This window comes from Anomaloglossus baeobatrachus, chromosome 2 (assembly GCF_048569485.1).
Source record: "Anomaloglossus baeobatrachus isolate aAnoBae1 chromosome 2, aAnoBae1.hap1, whole genome shotgun sequence".
NCBI lineage: Eukaryota > Metazoa > Chordata > Amphibia > Anura > Aromobatidae > Anomaloglossus > Anomaloglossus baeobatrachus.
This window is the reverse complement of record NC_134354.1, coordinates 193637328-193656349: the sequence shown is the minus strand read 5'-3', so window position 1 is coordinate 193656349 and position 19022 is coordinate 193637328. Positions and strand designations below refer to the sequence as shown.

General features: G+C 40.3%; 1 protein-coding gene across 1 annotated transcript in view; it reads left to right on the top strand.

The window, feature by feature from the left end:
- The window catches only part of LOC142291215 (mitochondrial glutamate carrier 1-like), a 48020-nt gene extending 30492 nt beyond the window's left edge, over positions 1-17528 (top strand). Inside the window, exons 3-11 of the mRNA XM_075335573.1 lie at positions 3617-3714; positions 4222-4347; positions 4438-4493; positions 9807-9897; positions 11672-11790; positions 12778-12982; positions 13473-13627; positions 13737-13812; positions 13903-17528. Coding sequence (XP_075191688.1) covers positions 3695-3714; positions 4222-4347; positions 4438-4493; positions 9807-9897; positions 11672-11790; positions 12778-12982; positions 13473-13627; positions 13737-13812; positions 13903-14065 — 1011 coding nt within the window. The 5' untranslated portion in view covers positions 3617-3694 and the 3' untranslated portion in view covers positions 14066-17528. The remainder of the gene's footprint in view (positions 1-3616; positions 3715-4221; positions 4348-4437; positions 4494-9806; positions 9898-11671; positions 11791-12777; positions 12983-13472; positions 13628-13736; positions 13813-13902) is intronic.
- Positions 17529-19022: the final 1494 nt, after the last annotated feature.

The following is a 19022-nucleotide window of genomic DNA, read 5'->3' as shown; positions in this document are numbered from 1 at the left end:
GACATGAAAAAAAAAACCAAAACACACAGGTACTTGAAAGAAACATTATGATGGCCTTATTCTGCATATTAACTAGAAGTATGCATCTACCATGCTTTATAAAAAGTAATAGGATTCTATGAATAACCCTTAAAGTGCACCAATTACCAGGATTTTCAAATATAACATAGTGCCAGTATTGCACTGGCTTTATCAGGCTGATTCTCTACATATCTTTAGTGGTCAGATCAGATGTTTAGATTTTGAAATCAAATAAAGTAAAGTTTGTAAAATCATCGGCTTGTTGAGTGACAGCAGCTAATAGCGGAGGGTGGGGGGGTATTGATACTTATCCCCTCCCCCTGTTAGAATTAGCATAAGTATTATACAATCGATTTACTTTTTCACTAGCAGGACCTGTGGTGAGGTCATACCCATTTGACCAAAAGGGACGGGGCCTCAGCCAACAAAGCTGATACCAGGAAGCAACATTTTTCCTTTGGCTGAGGCCCCACCCCTTCTGATCACATATGACCTCACCACAGGTCCTGCTAGTGAAAAAGTAAATCGATTGTATAATTCTTATGCTAATTCTAACAGGGGGAGGGGACAACTTTGAATATCCCCCCAGATATTATCCGATCCTCAGCTGCTGTCACTCAAGAAGCTGCCGATTTTATAGACTTTATTTTCTCGGATTTCAAAACCTAAACATCCGAGCTGACTACTACAGGTATGTATACAATCAGCCTGATAGTGCCAGTATAGCACTGGCTTTAGGTTATATATGAAAATCCTGGTGATTGGTGCGCTTTAAAGAGATATTTACATCTCAGACATTTATATTCCAGTGTAACCTGGCTCCTATGTTGAGAACGGGGGATTGCTCATATGCGTGTGACCACCTCTATTTACTCTTCCACCTCAACAGACAGATATGTAGGGCCTCATTCCCAACACAGGCTTATTTTACTGGCCCAAACAAAAGGTTTACTAGAAAAGCCTAAATTAGGTCTCTGGTTCAGTGGATGATGTTACTTTAAATGAATTGTGATATTCCATTGTTTTTATAGCGTTTATGTGACGCTTAAGCTTTATATGGGCTTGCATGCAGTTTTCAGTTCTCCCTATTCACGGTGGATTTGATAGAAATTCCATTCATTGATATGGTATTAGGATAAGGACACGCAAACCAGTCGCTCTGATTTAACCAATACAATTCTGTGATAGATTCGTATAATACAGTATCTCATTCTATTCCATCCAATCCTAAGAATAGAGAGTAAAATGGTAATATGCTTAGTTTACTACATATGTATTGCATTTGCTTTCTTGACAAGCGACAGGAGAAATATTGCTTAAGAAACTTAATGATGCCTATAGACTGTGTGCATAATTATTTAGCAATATGTATTTTTGATGATTCATTTTATTATTTTACAACTACAGGGCTGTTGGTCATTCAAAAGGTTAAAAAACCTAAAACCCAATTATTTAAGAAAGAAAAAGTGGGATTTTGTCTTCGAATATTTATGTGTGCAGAGTTCTGCATACCTGTGTAAGACAAGACTTGTAACAAGTTTTAACTTTTCAGGGTCACTTGAATCTCTTTTTTAGCCCTTTATGTCTGAAGAAAAGAAGCTGCATAATAATTCTACACACCTTAATCAATGGTGTCAATATCATTAGACTACATCCTCCATCACTACACATATACACATCACCTGATATGCCTCATCCAGTAAGCATTCAATTTTATTCAGCATGGAGTTGGAAAATTTGCATAAAAATGATGATATGGTCAAAATACGCAGTTACTTAATTCTGAACAGGAGGCCTTATTGCATGCCTGTCACTCTGTGCGGGGGAGTACAAAGCAAAAGGGAAGGGAAACCCTGCTTCTAGGGAAGGGGAGAGATGGTAACCCCTGACTAAACCTATCGTTGGCCCCTGGGGTCCCTCACCACCCAAGATAGGTTCCTCACCTCTGCGATGAGCCAGATACCTAACCCTAGAGCTGGGCACTAGATGGGGAACGGGTGGGTGAGCTCTTATCAAGCCTACTAGACACTAAAGAAGACACAAGGAGCACACATACATGGGGAAAACACATGAACAACTTATCTCCAGATGCCTCAGGAAGAAGTTCAGCAAAGAACAGCAACAATCCTAGAGATGAGTGCAAGCCGCCTGCTTCCATCCAGAGCTTGTGAAGGAACTGAATATCATCAGCACAAGTCCAGGGAAAATGGGAGTATTTAAACCCAAGTGGAAATACAAATGATTAGCAGCAAAAAGGAAGAGGAGCTCCGCAGGGTCCTAGAGGGAAAGGGATGAAAACAAAGCAGATGCTATACCTAGTACACTGAATACTAACAGCAGGAATAAAAGGAAGTCAGGGAGCATTTTGTGCAGCTAAACTCTGTGACCTTCTATTGCCGGACACCACGTGACAATGCCTGTTCATGAATCTGAGGCATCTGACAGATGAAGTGCACTAAGCTAGAAATCTCCAGTCGGGTAATGTAATGCGATTTTTGGTGTACGGTACTCTGCAGCTCATCATGACTTAGCCTAGCTATGGTGACTTGCCCCAGCTTCTCCCCTTTTATTAAACCTAGGAGAAACTGGTGTGAAAATGCCAAAAGTCGCAAAATTTAGGCCCAACATTAACCGCATTTAATTTTTTTTTTACTTTTTAACACTTTTACCTCAGAACTCTGTAATAAAAGTTTTGATGAATCGGGCTCACAGTGTATATGCTATGGCACCTTTGGACAGGTCAATCAAAGCTGTTAAATAACCGCTGATCAGTCATATGGAAGTCGATCACAGGTCATTTACTGGCTGTTAATACAATAGTTCTGTGGCCATTGAATTTCATCAGAAGTACAGCACATTTCCTTTTTCCTCAAACAGCTCAATGTTTGGTTATGTAAGCCACAGAAAATTATCAGCCCTGAAGAACAGATCGATCAGGCGAATAAGTTCAAACTGCCCATCCATACCTCACCTGTCATCATCTGTATATAGCCCCCATGTACATTAGATGGTTGACCATACTAGATTATCTATGACTATGTCAAAGTTGAGCTGAACTTTGATGTGGTTATATATCGGCTTAGGGTTCAGGACAGAGGTTAGGGCTGCAGGCCAAAGCAGAGTATGCTCAGTGCTCGCTTCACTTTTAGCTCATTCTGCTATGCACTGTGTTACATTGAGGCGGTAGAAGCTAAATGATTTTATAATGTTAATGAAACAAAATTACAAAAGGTTTTTTTTAGTCACAACTACATACATTTAAGTGGACAAAAAATGCTGCCAAATGCGATCATATCCTTTAAATCTTTCTATGGATTTGTGATGGAGCCCCTTCCCACACTCCTACTATTCGTGGTAAACTCCAAGTCCAGCACATTTGTGTTTCATGCACTTAATGGAAGGCATGTGACCCCTTTATCTATTAAGCTGGGTGTTACAAGTGCTTTATTCGTCGCGTCACATGCCGTTGAGTGGTCTGTGCGGTGAGCTGGAAACGAGTCATTTGCGATCATTGATCTTTCTACAAGAGCGGAGGCCGGTGGAGTATTTATAGATCAACAGCTGATGTATTTTAATCTGTGCTGTCTCTTTGCAGAGCTCAGTTGGGCTTCTGTGCTGTAGAGAGCCTGCACTCCTGTGACCAAACCGATCTTCCAGACACTGATACTTGAAAATGGCCGAGAAGCAGATTAGGTAAAGTCTTTTAAACTCGTTTTTTATTGATGTGTTGAAAAGTTTCTTGTTTGTTAAAAATTTTTGACCTATTTTGGAAGCAAGTGTGATTTATGTGACTAAAGTCACAGGATATTAAGATGTCAGTAGAATAATTTCTCTGTCAGACTAATACAGGTGAAGCCCCTATAAGTATAGTATCTCCGGGGGTCACTAGACGCCTACCTGATATAGAGCTTTGTAAAGCAGCTATAATATACCTCTGCCAGTGTCTAGATTTGTTTACTTTATAGTGTTAACACCCTGAATTGGTTGACTACTTTAATTTTGGCTACTGAATTTGCTGTGCAGTCATATGCAATCTGTGTTTAAGCCAATTTAGGCTGATGAGAAGCTAACTGGAACTTTTTTTCAGTGGTATGTAATGTGATGCCTATATATAACAGTCAGATGTCTACAAACCTATGGGCAATAAAGTATTTAAATAATGCAGCCATTACTAAGTTTTACCAACTGTTTTACTTTTAGCTTGCCCGCTAAGCTCCTCAATGGCGGCATTGCTGGAATTATTGGTGTGACTTGCGTATTTCCAATTGACTTGACCAAGACGCGTCTCCAAAACCAGAGGAACGGTCAACAAATATATAAAAGCATGTGAGTAAAAAGGATTTAAAAATAAAATGAAACAAAAGATTGTTTGTTATATCCAGATTGTCCCTAAACCCTTTTACATGTGTATTTCAGATGGGACTGTTTGGGGAAGACTATACGCTCAGAAGGATACTTTGGGATGTATAGAGGTATGTCATAGATCGATATGATTACATAGACTTTACTAGTCAAATACAGTGGACAGTATACATAATAAACCTGCTAGTACCTAACAGTGCTGAAAATAAAGACATTTGTTAGGTAATTTTGTGCAAGAGACCATTTTGCTCTTTATAGTGATATATTATATACTGAACGTAAGCCTGCTACGGAGCATTTACTAATGCATCCTGTTTTCTGTTCATGTATGTTGCCTTAAGAAATGCATGCTGATATAAAGATGTGAGTAAATGTGCAGCCTAATAAAACAATCCTGCTTATTTGTTGCTAAAGTATATACCATGTTTCCCCAAAAATAAGACAAAAGGCCGCTTTACACGCTGCGACATCGCTAGCATCGGCTAGCGATGTTGCGTGCGATAGTACCCGCCCCCATCGGTGGCACGATATGTGGTGATCGCTGCCGTAGCGAACATTATCGCTACGGCAGCGTTACACGCACATACCTGCTCTGCGACGTCGCTGTGACCGGCGAACCGCCTCCTTTCTAAGGGGGCGCTTTGTTCATTGTCACAGCAGCGTCATTGAACCGCCGCCCAATAGAAAAGGAGGAGTGGAGATGAGCGGCCGGAACATGCCGCCCACCTCCTTCCTTCCTCCTTTTCCGGTGGACGCAGCTAAGGAGATGTTTGTCGTTCCTGCGGTGTCACACATAGCGATGTGTGCTGCCACAGGAACGACCAACAACATCGTTACTGCAGTAGCAATGATAATTGGGAAGAGGGGGGCATGTCACCGATGAGCAATTTTGAACGTTTTTGCGACGATTCAAAATCGCTCATAGGTGTCACACACAACGACATCACTAAAGCGACCGGATGTGCGTCACAAATTCCGTGACCCCAACGAGATCGCTTTAGCGATCTCGTAGCGTGTAAAGCCACCTAAAGTCTTATATTATTGTTTACTCCGAAAGATGCCCTAGGGCTTATTTTCAGGGGATGTCTTTTCTCAGGAACAACTATCCACATTTATTCTTGAACAAAAAAAATCTAAATGTATTCAAGTATAATCATATCATCACGTTCCAGAATGATTGATTATACTTGAATACATTTTGATTGTGTTAATCCTATTGCTGATTCAGATACACATTTTCTTATATGATCAATTATTCTTAGGATTCAGTCCTTTAGGAGTGGGTACATACCATATTTATAATGGTTTACATTACCTGTTTACATTTATTATTCTTTATGTATTGTTTTATTACACCCAAAAGAAAACAGACACCTCCTAAAAGAATCGCACTTACCAGTCCCCAAACAATTAGAGTTAGCAAGTGAATGGGCGCCTACATACAAATCTATGTCGCTGTCAAGTCTCCCTGCATTCTACAGGGGTTGGCTCCCCCTGGTGACTGGAAGCAGGATCACTCGCATGGAGTTATACTGGTACCCAATCTGTTTGTGAGAGCTGCAGTGCAATGCAGCTGGAACGGTGAGGGACCTGACAGCAATGCAGATTTCTGTGTGAGAGCCCATGCACCATCGGAACTTGCCAACTGTGATTATCATTTAGGGTCTGGTGAGTGCAATTTTTTTTTCTTTTGGGGGTCTCTGCTTACTTTTCGAGGTGTATTCATTCTTTGATGAAGGGTCCAGCTGTATTTAAGTTTTTAGCTGCTTGGACACTTCCTTATGGAACTGCAACTAGGGCTTATTTTTTAAGTAGGGCTTATATTTTAAGCATACTCCAAGAAGCCCCAAAAATCCCACTAGGGATTATTTTCAGGGTAGCTCTGATTTTTGAGGAAACAGGGTATTAATATTTCTATATTCTACATGATTACATTGTAGAACTACTAGTAGTAACAGCAGGCAAATTAATTTCTAAACCAAATCTGCTTACCCTGCTAAAAAGCTAATGTTTCTTGGCCGTTATTTAATTCCATGGGTATTTCTGTAGTCCAGTTTTACTATGCCAGACTGTTGTATGTAGAATGTTGTTTGTTGCATCTGTGTTTTTCATATTGCAGAACTATCGCCGTGGATTTTGAGGGCTAGCCGATGTGGCGAAGCCACGATGGATCATTAAATGTACTCCAATTGTAATTAGGAAAATACCTTTTTGTTTCTATTTTTTTTTGTTTTACTTTTATATATTTTTATTTTAAAGGACTTTATCGGTTAGGCCTTCTTTGTTTTTGTTTTGTGCTTTACCCCTTTGTTTGTTAATTTATGTCTTTCTTCTTCAAGACAGTTCATTGAACGTTAGGAGTGAGTAAATTTCACCAAGATAAGTAATAAGAGATAATTAGGTGTATAGCTGGTAAATACTCATATCTAAGGCCCCGTCACACTAAGCAACATCGCTAGCAACATCGCTGGTAACGAACAACTTTTGTGACGTTGCTAGCGATGTTGCTGTGTGTGACATCCAGCAACAACCTGGCCCCTGCTGTGAGGTCGTTGGTTGTTGCTGAATGTCCTGGGCCATTTTTTAGTTGTTGCTGTCCCGCTGTGAAGCACAGATCGCTGTGTGTGACAGCGAGACAGCAACAACTAAATGTGCAGTGAGCAGGGAGCCAGCTTCTGCTGAGGCTGGTAACTAATGTAAACATCGGGTAACCAAGAAGCCCTGTCCTTGGTTACCCGATATTTACCTTTGATACCAGCCTCCTCCGCTCTCACTGTCAGTGCCGGCTCCTGCTCTGTGCACATGTAGCTGCAGCACACATCAGGCAATTAACCTGATGTGTGCTGTAACTAGGAGAGCAAGGAGCCAGCACTAAGCAGTGTGCGCTGCTCCCTGCTCTGTGCACATTTAGCTGCAGCACACATCAGGCAATTAACCTGATGTGTGCTGTAACTAGGAGAGCAAGGAGCCAGCGCTAAGCAGTGTGCGCTGCTCCCTGCTCTGTGCACATTTAGCTGCAGCACACATCGGGTTAATTAACCCGATGTGTGCTGTAACTAGGAGAGCAAGGAGCCAGCACTAAGCAGTGTGCGCTGCTCCCTGCTCTGTGCACATTTAGCTGCAGCACACATCGGGTTAATTAACCTGATGTGTGCTGTAACTAGGAGACTGGGGGCTGGTCACTGGTTGCTGGTGAGCTCACCAGCAACTCGTGTAGCCACGCTCCAGCGATCCCTGCCAGGTCAGGTTGCTGGTGGGATCGCTGGAGCGTCGCAGTGTGACAGCTCACCAGCAAGCTCCTAGCAACTTACCAGCGATCCCTATCGTTGTTGGGATCGCTGGTAAGTTGCTTAGTGTGACTGGACCTTAAGGGTAGTATGTAAATGACATTACAATGAATGCTGTTGTGCACGTCAGAAGCATTAGACAGCCTCCTTAACTCCAGTTTGGGGAGGGGATACAGTAGAATAGCAAGTTATTAATATTGGGTGGAGAGAGGGGTATTTTTCTACCACATTGTAGATCTATGTGTTTTATAAAGTTATCATTTCTTTTTTTTTTCTTCCAATTTTGTGATCTCCCCCCTGTAGACTAAATCTGAACTATGGTCATCAGTATTGAACTTGAACTCATGAACTGTCTTGATAGAAGTCCTGTGATAGCAGTAACTTTGCACGCTCCATTCTGCTTTCGCTGTTTATTCTTCTCTGTTTCGTGTATTTTCAATGCCGTCTATTATCTTACTTTGCTTCTTCTTCTATCGTCCCTAAAGTTCATTTGCTGTTCAACAGGTCCATGTTATCACTTATAACCCTAGAAAGAAAAGCGCTCCCGAAAAAGTCAACATGCCCATACAATATGACCAAATAATATATACACAAGATATAAATAAATGCAGCAAAAGAAATATAACTGAACATGATTAAAAACATCATGATCGGTGATCACAGCAGCTTTTGTTGCATGATTAAAAAAATGATTACAAAAATTGTTTCGCTAAAGTGCAGCTACTTTATAAACAAAATATTAGGTCATAACCAGAAAGTGACAGAAAAGTATTAAAGGGTTATTCCTACCTCCAAGATCCTATCCCAAAATATAGTAGGTGTAATTATAATATTATTAAATACCTCCAATTTGAAATGTAGTATAGTTCTTCTGATTCACTGTCGCTTACCTTATGTTCAGGGCATTGCAGGACCTTAGGTATCCATGGTTAGGACCTCTAGCAACTAACTGACTGTCACTATATGCGTGGTTGTATCCACGGTTACCTAAGGTCGTGCAATGCCCAGCACATGCCCTGACATAATGAATCAGAAGAACTATACTTCATTTCTAATTGGAGGTATTTGCTAATATTATTATTAGTATTACACCTATTACATATTAGGATAGTATCTTAGAGATGGGAATAACCCTTTAAATAGTAATCTCCCAACAAGCCAAGTGCAAGCTTTAAAATTAAGAGTTAACTAAAATAAATTATTCTCCAAGCTGAGACATGCCACATTACAATAGCCTGACTACCTCTCCACCTTGAAGCGCATTTCGCCGTCGGCACTCTAGGGCATGTAATTATCTGCTCCATTCTTTGCACCTTAGGATCTTGCCGAAGTAATGACTGTTAACCCCTCAGATGTTAACCTTTACTGGATAATATATTGTCTCATAGAACAGCATACACTGTGAGGATAGACTTTTGAGGTCCGCTTTATAAGCAGTGTCCTAATTCACATCACATAATCTGTACAGAGTAGATTATACTGAACACCATTACAATTTCTGCACTGCTTTATTACACAGTAAGGCTATGTGCGCACGTGTGCGTAATTCATGCAGTTACGCTGCGCTTTGTAGCGCAGCGTAACTGCATGCGTCCTGCGTCCCCTGCACAGTCTATGGAGATTGTGCAGGGGCCGTGCGCACGTGGCGTCTTAGAGCGCAGCGATTCGGCTGCTGCCCGAAGCGCTGCGTTCAAGAAGTGACATGTCACTTCTTCCGTGCGCTTTGCCGGCAGCTCCTGCTCTGTCTATGGCAGGAGCTGCAGGCAGAGAGCATGGAATCTGCTTTTTTTTTTTCTCTACGGACATTTTCTGCAGCGATTTGAAGCGCACATGTGCTCTTCAGATCGCTACAGAAAATTCTGCAGTGACTGTACGCAACGTGCGCACATAGCCTAACCATACATATCATATGTGAGCACTAATTTATAAAACAGTTGACCATTCATGTAACTTGTAAAGTAAATTGATAGTTACACAACCTAAAGCACTAAAGCTTTTATGTGTCTATATAGTTTGTCATCTAAATCCATGATGTTTCAGATATTCTGTTTTAGTTGTAGTGTCAGTCACTGCTGTAATATCTGCCTATAAATCAGCTCCGCATTACCCTTTGTAACAAGACGTCTTTCTTTATAGGTGCTGCAGTGAATTTGACTCTAGTAACTCCAGAGAAGGCCATTAAATTAGCCGCCAATGACTTTTTTAGACACCACTTGACTCAAGATGGGTAAGTATTTGGAAATTAAGGATTGTTTCATTAAAATTTTCCCGGTCAAATATTACTCGGCTACTTATTCCCTTTGCTGTTCTGGTGCAATCAATCCGGTCATCCGATCATATCCATGACGCATATGACTGTTGCAGCCAATCAGTGGCCTCAGCATTGGTGCTGGCATGCTTCGCATGTGACTACTAAAGCCAGTGTTTATTAGTCAACTGCAGCGGTCAGTGATGGACATGTCATCACTATAGGACTAGTAGGACCCACCAAAACAAAGGCACTGGAGGGTAAGAGGTTAAATAGCTAAGTAATAGGTATTATATTGCTTAAACACAGGTAACCTTTATAAATCATGTTGTGTTTTTCCATCTTCTTTTGTTGCTGAATCAAAACCTACATTAAAGAAGTATTCCCACCTTATAATGTGATGTCATACCCCGTCTTTGGCCTCGCTCCAACTTGCGTTTACTACGGACAAGTGCAATCCAATAAAATATCGGATTGCACTCACACCAATGTTAAACAATAAGGCAGTATTCACCTGCGATGTTTTTCTCATGCTGAATCGGCATGAGAAAAAAAAATCGCAGCATGCTGTGTTTGGAACCGTACATCAAACTAGTCTATGGGTGCATTTGAAACTTTGGACTGCACTCAGCTGACATCAGAGTGCAGCATAATAGGCTCAGACAGGCAATAGAGACGATGGAGGGATTACTCTCTCCATCTTCTCTCGCATGCAAGAGAGCACAGTAAAATGACACTTGGCTCACGCTCGCAACTCGCGTGTCATTAGCTTATATCATCCTTTGCTCTCACATCAGATGCTGTACACTAATGTGAACAAGGCCTTATCTTGAGAATAAAGAAGCAAGAAGACCTTTTGCTATTCTTCCTGACTCACCAGTGCACCCAGCTGTACAAGGAGTCTGAATGCAGCTCTGTATCAATTACTGCTACGGCAGGTGGCTTAGATACTATAGTGCAAGACTCTGGGTACTGAATCAGTAATGCAGTCCATTTATTTTCGCGCTCAATGGAGGTTTCCCAGGGGAGAACTCACCATTCATAAAGTGATTTCATTTCCTAGAAATATACCATCAAATCATTAAACTTTCCAGAGCTGCAACCATATTTGTCCAGGTTTCAGAACTGAAATCACCAAGCAATCCTGGCAGACTCAATGACTTCAAATAATTTCTTCTGGAGGTATGCTTTCTGGAAAGTTTGGTTTGTTTGTTTTTCTTGTAGAACATCAAGTTCCAGAAATGGCGCTAAATTGCCAAGAAACCCTAGAGTGGTGCTTAATAGGAGCTTGGCTATATTGTTAGGTGTCTGACAGGCTGTTGGCTCATGGTGGGATCAAAAGCAAAGTTAGGAATACGGCTCTAATCTAAGACATGCTGTAACTCGTATAGACGTCAGTCAATGGCAGTGAGCTGTGAGGGGTGGAAGTTGTGTTCTGCTTTCAGATCTCCTTTACCCTGAGGAATTATATCTGTGTGGTGGTTTTTCTTTCTTTTTTTTTTCCTTTAAGACTACAACCAAACTGACCATTCCCTACATTGTAAAGTATATTTTGACAGCCACCTTTAGGATTTTTACCACTCTGGGAAATTGGAGGCGATCTCCATCTGTTAAATGTCTTAGGATTTCCTTCCCAGAACAAAAATAGCATCACCGTGTATACTTTATCTGACACCTAAGAGCACTGATAAAATCACACCTTGGATGGACTTGTCATATCAATATGTTTAAGTATTTTATTTCTTCTTTTTAGCAAGAAGATCACACTGATCAAAGAAATGTTAGCAGGATGTGGTGCCGGGACCTGTCAGGTTATTATAACCACTCCTATGGAAATGCTTAAGATTCAGCTTCAGGATGCAGGACGACTAGGTATCTTTTCTCCCCACAATGTGATTGATTTGTATTCACTAACGCTTTTAGGAAGGTTGTACAAGGTTGTAGTTCTGCAAAATGTACATGAAAAAAAATACTACTTATGTTTGGTTATACCTTGTGCAGGTGCAGTTCATGACTAAGTGATTGAAAGAACTCTTGTTGTATGTGCTGCCTCCTAAGGCCCTGACTTAGGCCTCCTTCACATGTGACTTCCGTTTTCATATGTACTGGACACACAGACACATGTAGACCCATTAATATCAATGGGCTTGGTCATACATCAGTGTTTTCCCATTGACCGTGTGTTCGTGTGGCACTCACGCATGTCCGTGTGCTCCACATGGCGAAATGTTTGTTTTCTGCCGAAAGCACAGATGTCAGACAGACCGCACACTGATGTAATCTGTGTGACACGTAACGGAGAAAACACAGGTAACATAAAAATAAAGAATTGTTATACTTACCTGTCTCCAGCTCTGCTCTCTCTGGCGCTTCTGTTGCTTCTGGGTCCCGCTCATTATGCTCATGCATATTCACTGTACTCACTGTGGATTTGGATGTAACAGCAGTGCCGGAGACTGTAGCGACGGAGACAGGTAAGTACACCAGCACATGCTGTCCGTGTCCTATCCGGATGTCACATAGCACAGGGAGAGCACACGGAACAACACACACCACACATGCGTACCTTCATCACGAACGATACAAAACGTTAGTGTTTTGCAGGGATGTGTAAAGGAGGCCTTATGCATTAAACATGTATATCCATTTAACTGGGCTGTTTCTTTTAACTATCATGTACTTATAAACATGTAATACTTCTGTGTACCTGCACTGCTAAGGTTGGTTAAAAGCTGTAATGTGTTTTGAAAATTGAAATGGTGATTATTAACTATCCTTGTCCCCACTCCCTTGCTATTTATTTTTTATTTTTTGTCTTAGAAAAATAATTTCAACTAATTTAATATGACTTTTTTTCAGCATCTTGCCAGAAGACAGCAACTGGGATACAAAGCCTTACTCAGACTGCAAAGCATTTGAATACCATTCCTGTGCTCTCTCGGGCTTATAATGTTGGGCCAACGCTTGTGACACAAAAGTTGTCGGCTACACAGATTGCTTCTGAACTTCTCAGAACACAGGGTATAAAAGGCCTTTATAAAGGACTGGGGGCAACGTTATTGAGGTATGCAATTGGAGATCATATTACTATTTCTCATTGCTTGACATACTTGTTTTTCATAGTGAAATAAGGAATAAAATTATATGTAACAAGGAAGGGGAGGAAGAAGACAGTAGGTGAGGAAAGATGCAGTTCATGTGGTAGATTAGTGAGCCACAACAGGGAGAGTGTGGGGAGGTATCAGAAAGATTGGTCGCTTTGATCGTTCAGTCAAATTGACTAACCGATTACCGCGACCAGGGAGCGGGGACCACTGAAATGGGTCCCCGCATCTGGTCAGCTGTCAATGGCCGCTATTGGCACAAAAATGTACACAAATGTACACAAATCTACTAAAGTACTAAAGTAAAATTTGTGGTGTATGTTGTTTAGATCATGGAGCTTGTTCTCTGCAGATAATTTTGCCTCAATTACAACAGTCGTCTACATTGTTTAAAAGCATGGTGACTGCCCAATTGCTGCTAATTTGTGTTGTGTTCCTCTTTTCTTACAGGGATGTTCCATTTTCAGTCATCTATTTTCCATTGTTCTCCAACATTAATAAGCTGGGAATGTCCTCTCCAGATGGGAAGGCTCCTTTTCATCACTCGTTCTTTGCTGGCTGTGTTGCTGGCTCCACGGCAGCTGTGGCCGTCAATCCTTGTGACGGTAAGATCTCCCTTTATCTATTTTTATCATAGTGGGATGTCTTTCCTATTTGTGCATGTCTATTTACACTCAAACCATATATGACCCATAATCTAATTTCCCTTTTTAGTGATAAAAACTCGTCTTCAATCATTGAACAAAGGAGCTAATGAAGAAGCATACAGTGGAATAGTAGATTGTGTCCGGTAAGGAGATTGTTTGTGCGGCCCATTGTTTAATCACCTTCCACCTATGCGCGGAACTGACCTAATCTTGTATGTTTTATTAATTTGCAGGAAAATCTGGATAAAAGAAGGTCCATCAGCCTTTCTGAAGGGATCTGGTTGTCGGGCATTAGTTATTGCACCCCTTTTTGGGATCGCTCAAGTTGTCTACTTTCTTGGTGTGGGAGAAGCAGTTGTGGAGTTTGCCCAGTTCAACAGTTTATCATCTCAGTAGTTCCAGCATTCCACAAGACTAGAAGAAAAATGACCACACAAGGATTGGGTTTTCACCTTCAATTTGGGATATAATGAACTTTGTTTTCTACGAAGCAAGGGGAATCTGTTAGTTTTCAGTTACCTCTTTCATTATTTTTTTTTTTTTTTTTTTAGAACTTTTACTCTCCCCCCAAATTTTTACATGTGTAATGTCAAATAGCACTTATTTACTGCAGTGACGCAAGCAGGTAAATAGATATTTAGGGACTTGTCAGTTTACTTTGCATTCCCTATTTTTCACATCAGAGGGTCAATATAGTATGTTAACAGAAGAAATAAGATTGATATTGCAAGTCGCTGAGGGTTTTCCTAAGAAGCTACCATCAGATAGCTACAAAGTACAGTTTGCTTGGTCATCTCCAAGAGTTGTATGTGTAGTCTGTTCTGGATGTTATGGGTTTGGACGATTGTACTTGAAACACAAGACTTTTTTTTTATTAATTGAACAACTTTTGGAAAAAAATCATTTTCTAGTCCATGAAAGTGCATGAGATAATGGTTCATTGGACCAATGCCATACTGTGCAATATCTGGTGCATATTTTAATGTCAAAACTTGAATATTCTTCTGTGCAGCTAGTGTTGTGTTTTGTAATTACTTTGTATATATTTCTATGTGTGGGGGGTTGTTCTCTGTTCAGATCACTCAGATACGTTAGTCATTATTATAATTGATTTTTACTACTGGTACAGCAGCCATTGGAATGGATTGATGAATCAATTCGGTTTGGGCAAATTTAAGATATATAGCCTGTCAATTCTTCCATTAGGTACTATAATCTGAATAATCTTCAAACAATAAGAGTATGGGAACTTCCCTATTTGAGCATGGGCGAGGGAAGCAGAGAGACTCAGATAGGGAAGCACCTGTACTGTAGACAGACTGCTTGAATATAGTGAACAGATCTAGCTGAGCAGCAGTTGAAAAGAGCTACTAAAGGAGCATAAACTAGATGTTTATACAGCATACAGTAGTTTTTGGGGTAGATTGATGCAAAATGTGGTAATGTAGCATTTTACAAGAAGCATAACTTTGCAATGCCAGGAGGATAAAGACATAAAAAAAGTTACTCTTTTTTTAAAGAAAATACGATATATTCCTGGAGGCGCCACACCACTCTTGCCCATAAACTGGATTTGGTATTGCCTAGACACTACTCACTTGAATTGGGCCTGGTATTTAATACTAGACATTACCAATCAAATAGAGTGGTGCTTTTTTTTTTTTTTTTCCCCCTGAATTATTAACAGCCAAAGTAATACAGATATAATTGAAGCTATGAATCTCAACCAGAAATCGTAAAGAAAACCTGTCAACATAAAGTTGTGACAGATTTCAGTGACTGTTATTTACGTATCAATGTGCTTTAGTTTCGGGATACTTGCAGGTTATTCATTGTGGTGGGAGGATCCCTGATTGACGGTAGTTCCGTCCTGGCATCACACCGCAAGAAGTAGACATAAGTTCCCAAGAACTACAGCTAAATGCCTGACAGGATCAATTTAGATACTGTTTGTATTTATGATGTTCCCAAGTGTCCGTATTTTTTCTTTTATATACATACATACATATTTATCTATAGATAGATAGATAGATACGGAATATATATATTTTACATTTTCGTAGGGGTTTTTTGTATCTTAAAAAGATACATTTCAAGTCCTCTCTGCCCTGCAACCCAGCAGCATTCAGATCTGTATGACTAAATGCCCTGCATATCCAGCCCTGTATAAAGTTATTTACATAGCTCCAATATTTTAAAAAGGTATTTATAAGATCCACTTTCTCTATGCTAATAAGAGCCTTGACTAGTCGATGGGGCGTTGTTCTCCAGACTAGTCAGCCCTCTTTCCATGTTATCACACCCCTTTAGGCGTGATAACATCATTTCCATGAGCCAGCGTCAACGCCAACTAATGGAGATCTCGCACATACGGGCGACTCATTTTTGCAGAGCTGGTCAGACAGGGAATACAGGGCTGATTAAGCAGGGAATGTAGTCATACAGATGTGAATGCTCTTGGATTGGAGGGCATAAGGCACCTCACAGCATCCCTTTTGGTGGATTTTCAGGACCTATGTTTGTATTGCACAATGGGTTTGATCATGCATACCTCTATTGTGGAGCCGTGTGTTTATTGCCAAAATCATTGCCAAAATAATCAGCAAATCCCTTGATGTGAAAACCAGCGTGCCTTTTTCCAATATCTTCTACATGACTCATTTGATCCCATGTTGGTTGCTATATATTGCCTTCATTGAGCTGTATAATGGAGGTGTCACCAATCACTCACTGTAAATCTACATCAGACCCTCTTAGCTTATAGAAGTAGACCAATATATGTAACTGATATTGTAGTTAGGAGCATTGCACTCATCTCTATTCATACAATCTGCAGACTATGTTCTGCGCAACTACATTGTCTATAAATATTTTTAAAATCAGATCTTCATTTTTGTCTTTCAGCATTTTCTGTATGAACAGGGTATGCAGAATCTTTGACCTTTTTATGTAGAGTACTGTATTATTTGGAAAATGCAATACACATATGCTAGCCGGCTGCTGGTCTACAAATTGATTGCCTACTTTAGGAGGCTAATGAAAAGCTGCTTTTTGTCTAGGAGATTTCAAATGAGCCAAATGTGCAATGCTGTTCACATTGCAAATATCTGGTGCCCTTCTGGGGATTCATAAGTCATATTTACTGTGAATTCACATTCTCATTAGTAACCACTTAAGTGATATGTAATAATATGTAATATGTTTTTTTTAGTGGATCCAAGAAGGTATTTCATTGTTTACACTGGGAAATCCTTGAGATACCATACATATACGGTAATTTAATGTATGGCTGCATGCTATAAAATGATCCACGTAGCTACAAAACATTTTTTAACCCTTTATGTTAAACACCATTCTGTTAATGGTTGGTCAGTAGGATATTTAACAAAGTCCTACATGCAGAACTTCTGACCTGAGAATTAAAACTAATGTGTGTTTACTATATGATAATGCTTCCCCGGTCTTACTAAAACATTTATCTCAATTTAAGCCCAAATGGTAACATTAGAAGTCTGAAGAAGTCACAAAGTGGCAACAGATTACATGGCGACATTAAAATACAAGCCAAGAGCATTTATGTAGATAGTTTTCAATATGTTTTAGCTTTGCACGGCTATTTTGTATATAGAGAGAATTAGCCCTGAGGATCACATTTATGGTTTCTTTGAAATGACTGCAAAGAGCTATGAACATTGCTTCTAGATAAAGATTGTTAATCTGTATTTTGAGGTTGTTGTCATCTGACCTTTATATAAATGTGAGTGAGATAGATATATGGTATATATGTATTTATCTCTATTGTATAATTTTTGTATTTGCTTTATAAACAAGTGACCTAGTAAAGTCATATTTTGATGAATCTTTGTGGATGTTGTTATGTTTAAAATGTGTTTTTACTGACTGTCAATATCAAACTTTGCATACATGCATTTAGGGTAGGACATTACACACAAATTAACAGAATATGAAGGTGTGAAAAGGTTAAAGGGAACCTGTCACCATTTTTTTGCCCTATAAGCTGCGGCCACCACCACCAGGCTTATACAGCATTCTAAAATGCCTTATATAAGAGCCCAGAATGCTGTGTACAATATAAAAAACACTTTATAATACTCTCACCTAAATTGGTCACTGCGGTGGATGTGGTCAAATGGACGTCTTCGTCCTCCGGCGCCGCCTCTTTCGGCCATCTTTGGTGCCGCCTCTGTCATCCTTCTGAAGCCGCGGTGCATGACGCATCCGACTTCATACACCTCGCCGACATTCAGGTCCTGAGCAGGCGCACATTGATCTGCCCTGAGCAGAGCAGATTAAAGTATTGTAGTGCGCATGCGCGGGACCGGTGAGTATGTATGACGTAGACGTGTCATGCACATAAGAACAAGGAGAACAAACAGAGTGTATTGCAGAAATAACAGAATTTATTAAAGCACAGGACTGGCACAATGAAGGATGAGCGGCAACATCAAAGGCATGTGTGTGACAAAAAAGTGTATGAATGATGTTATAACATACAATATGGTATCAATGAGCCACCATGGGATGAAAAAATAAACATGAATTGCTGTGGAGATGGTAACAGAATTGTATATATATGGCCAATATACACATGCAGTAACAGCCAGATACAATGATAAGTGGAGGTAATAATATAAGCACAAAATAAATGCCCCCCATTAATCATGCATCGGGCATAGCCAAAGCCATCAGCACAACACCCATGATGAATTATCACGTAGCAATTGCAAAAGATGAAACATAAGTGCTTATGGGGAAGTCATAGTAAAATATGTAATCAATGCTAATACGCATAAATGAAGCAGGAGTCATAAACTGTGAAGTAAATACAACAATCCCACATTGCGTAAGCATCACACATAGCCCATAAAAGCACAGACAATAATGCTATTGTAAGCATAGAAATTACATTTGCATAACAAAACCAGGTGGCAATTACACTGAACCTAAGTCAGACATAGGGTAAAGGCAATGGGCGCAGAACCAGGATGAAAGGCATACCCATAAGCACACACAGCCAGTGAGTGGCAGCAAAGAGGTCCCCCTGGAGACCCCGACGTATACGTTTCACGATCCTATGAGTGTGATCATTTCATCAGGGGGATGAGCACGCTGTGAATAAGACATGCTTTTAAGCATGTGCAAAGCTATAGAAATTTGCTCCACAGACGCACCAAGGTTTGGTGGAACCGGGCGTTTCTGGATAAATACATACAGAGGGGGCTCATACCAAGGGGCCTAAGGGTCCAAATATTTCCATCTTTTCAGGTGGATAATGATTCCATTAAATCTCGCTGGGAGGAGCTTTCTAATGCCTGTTCAAGGGGATTTCTCA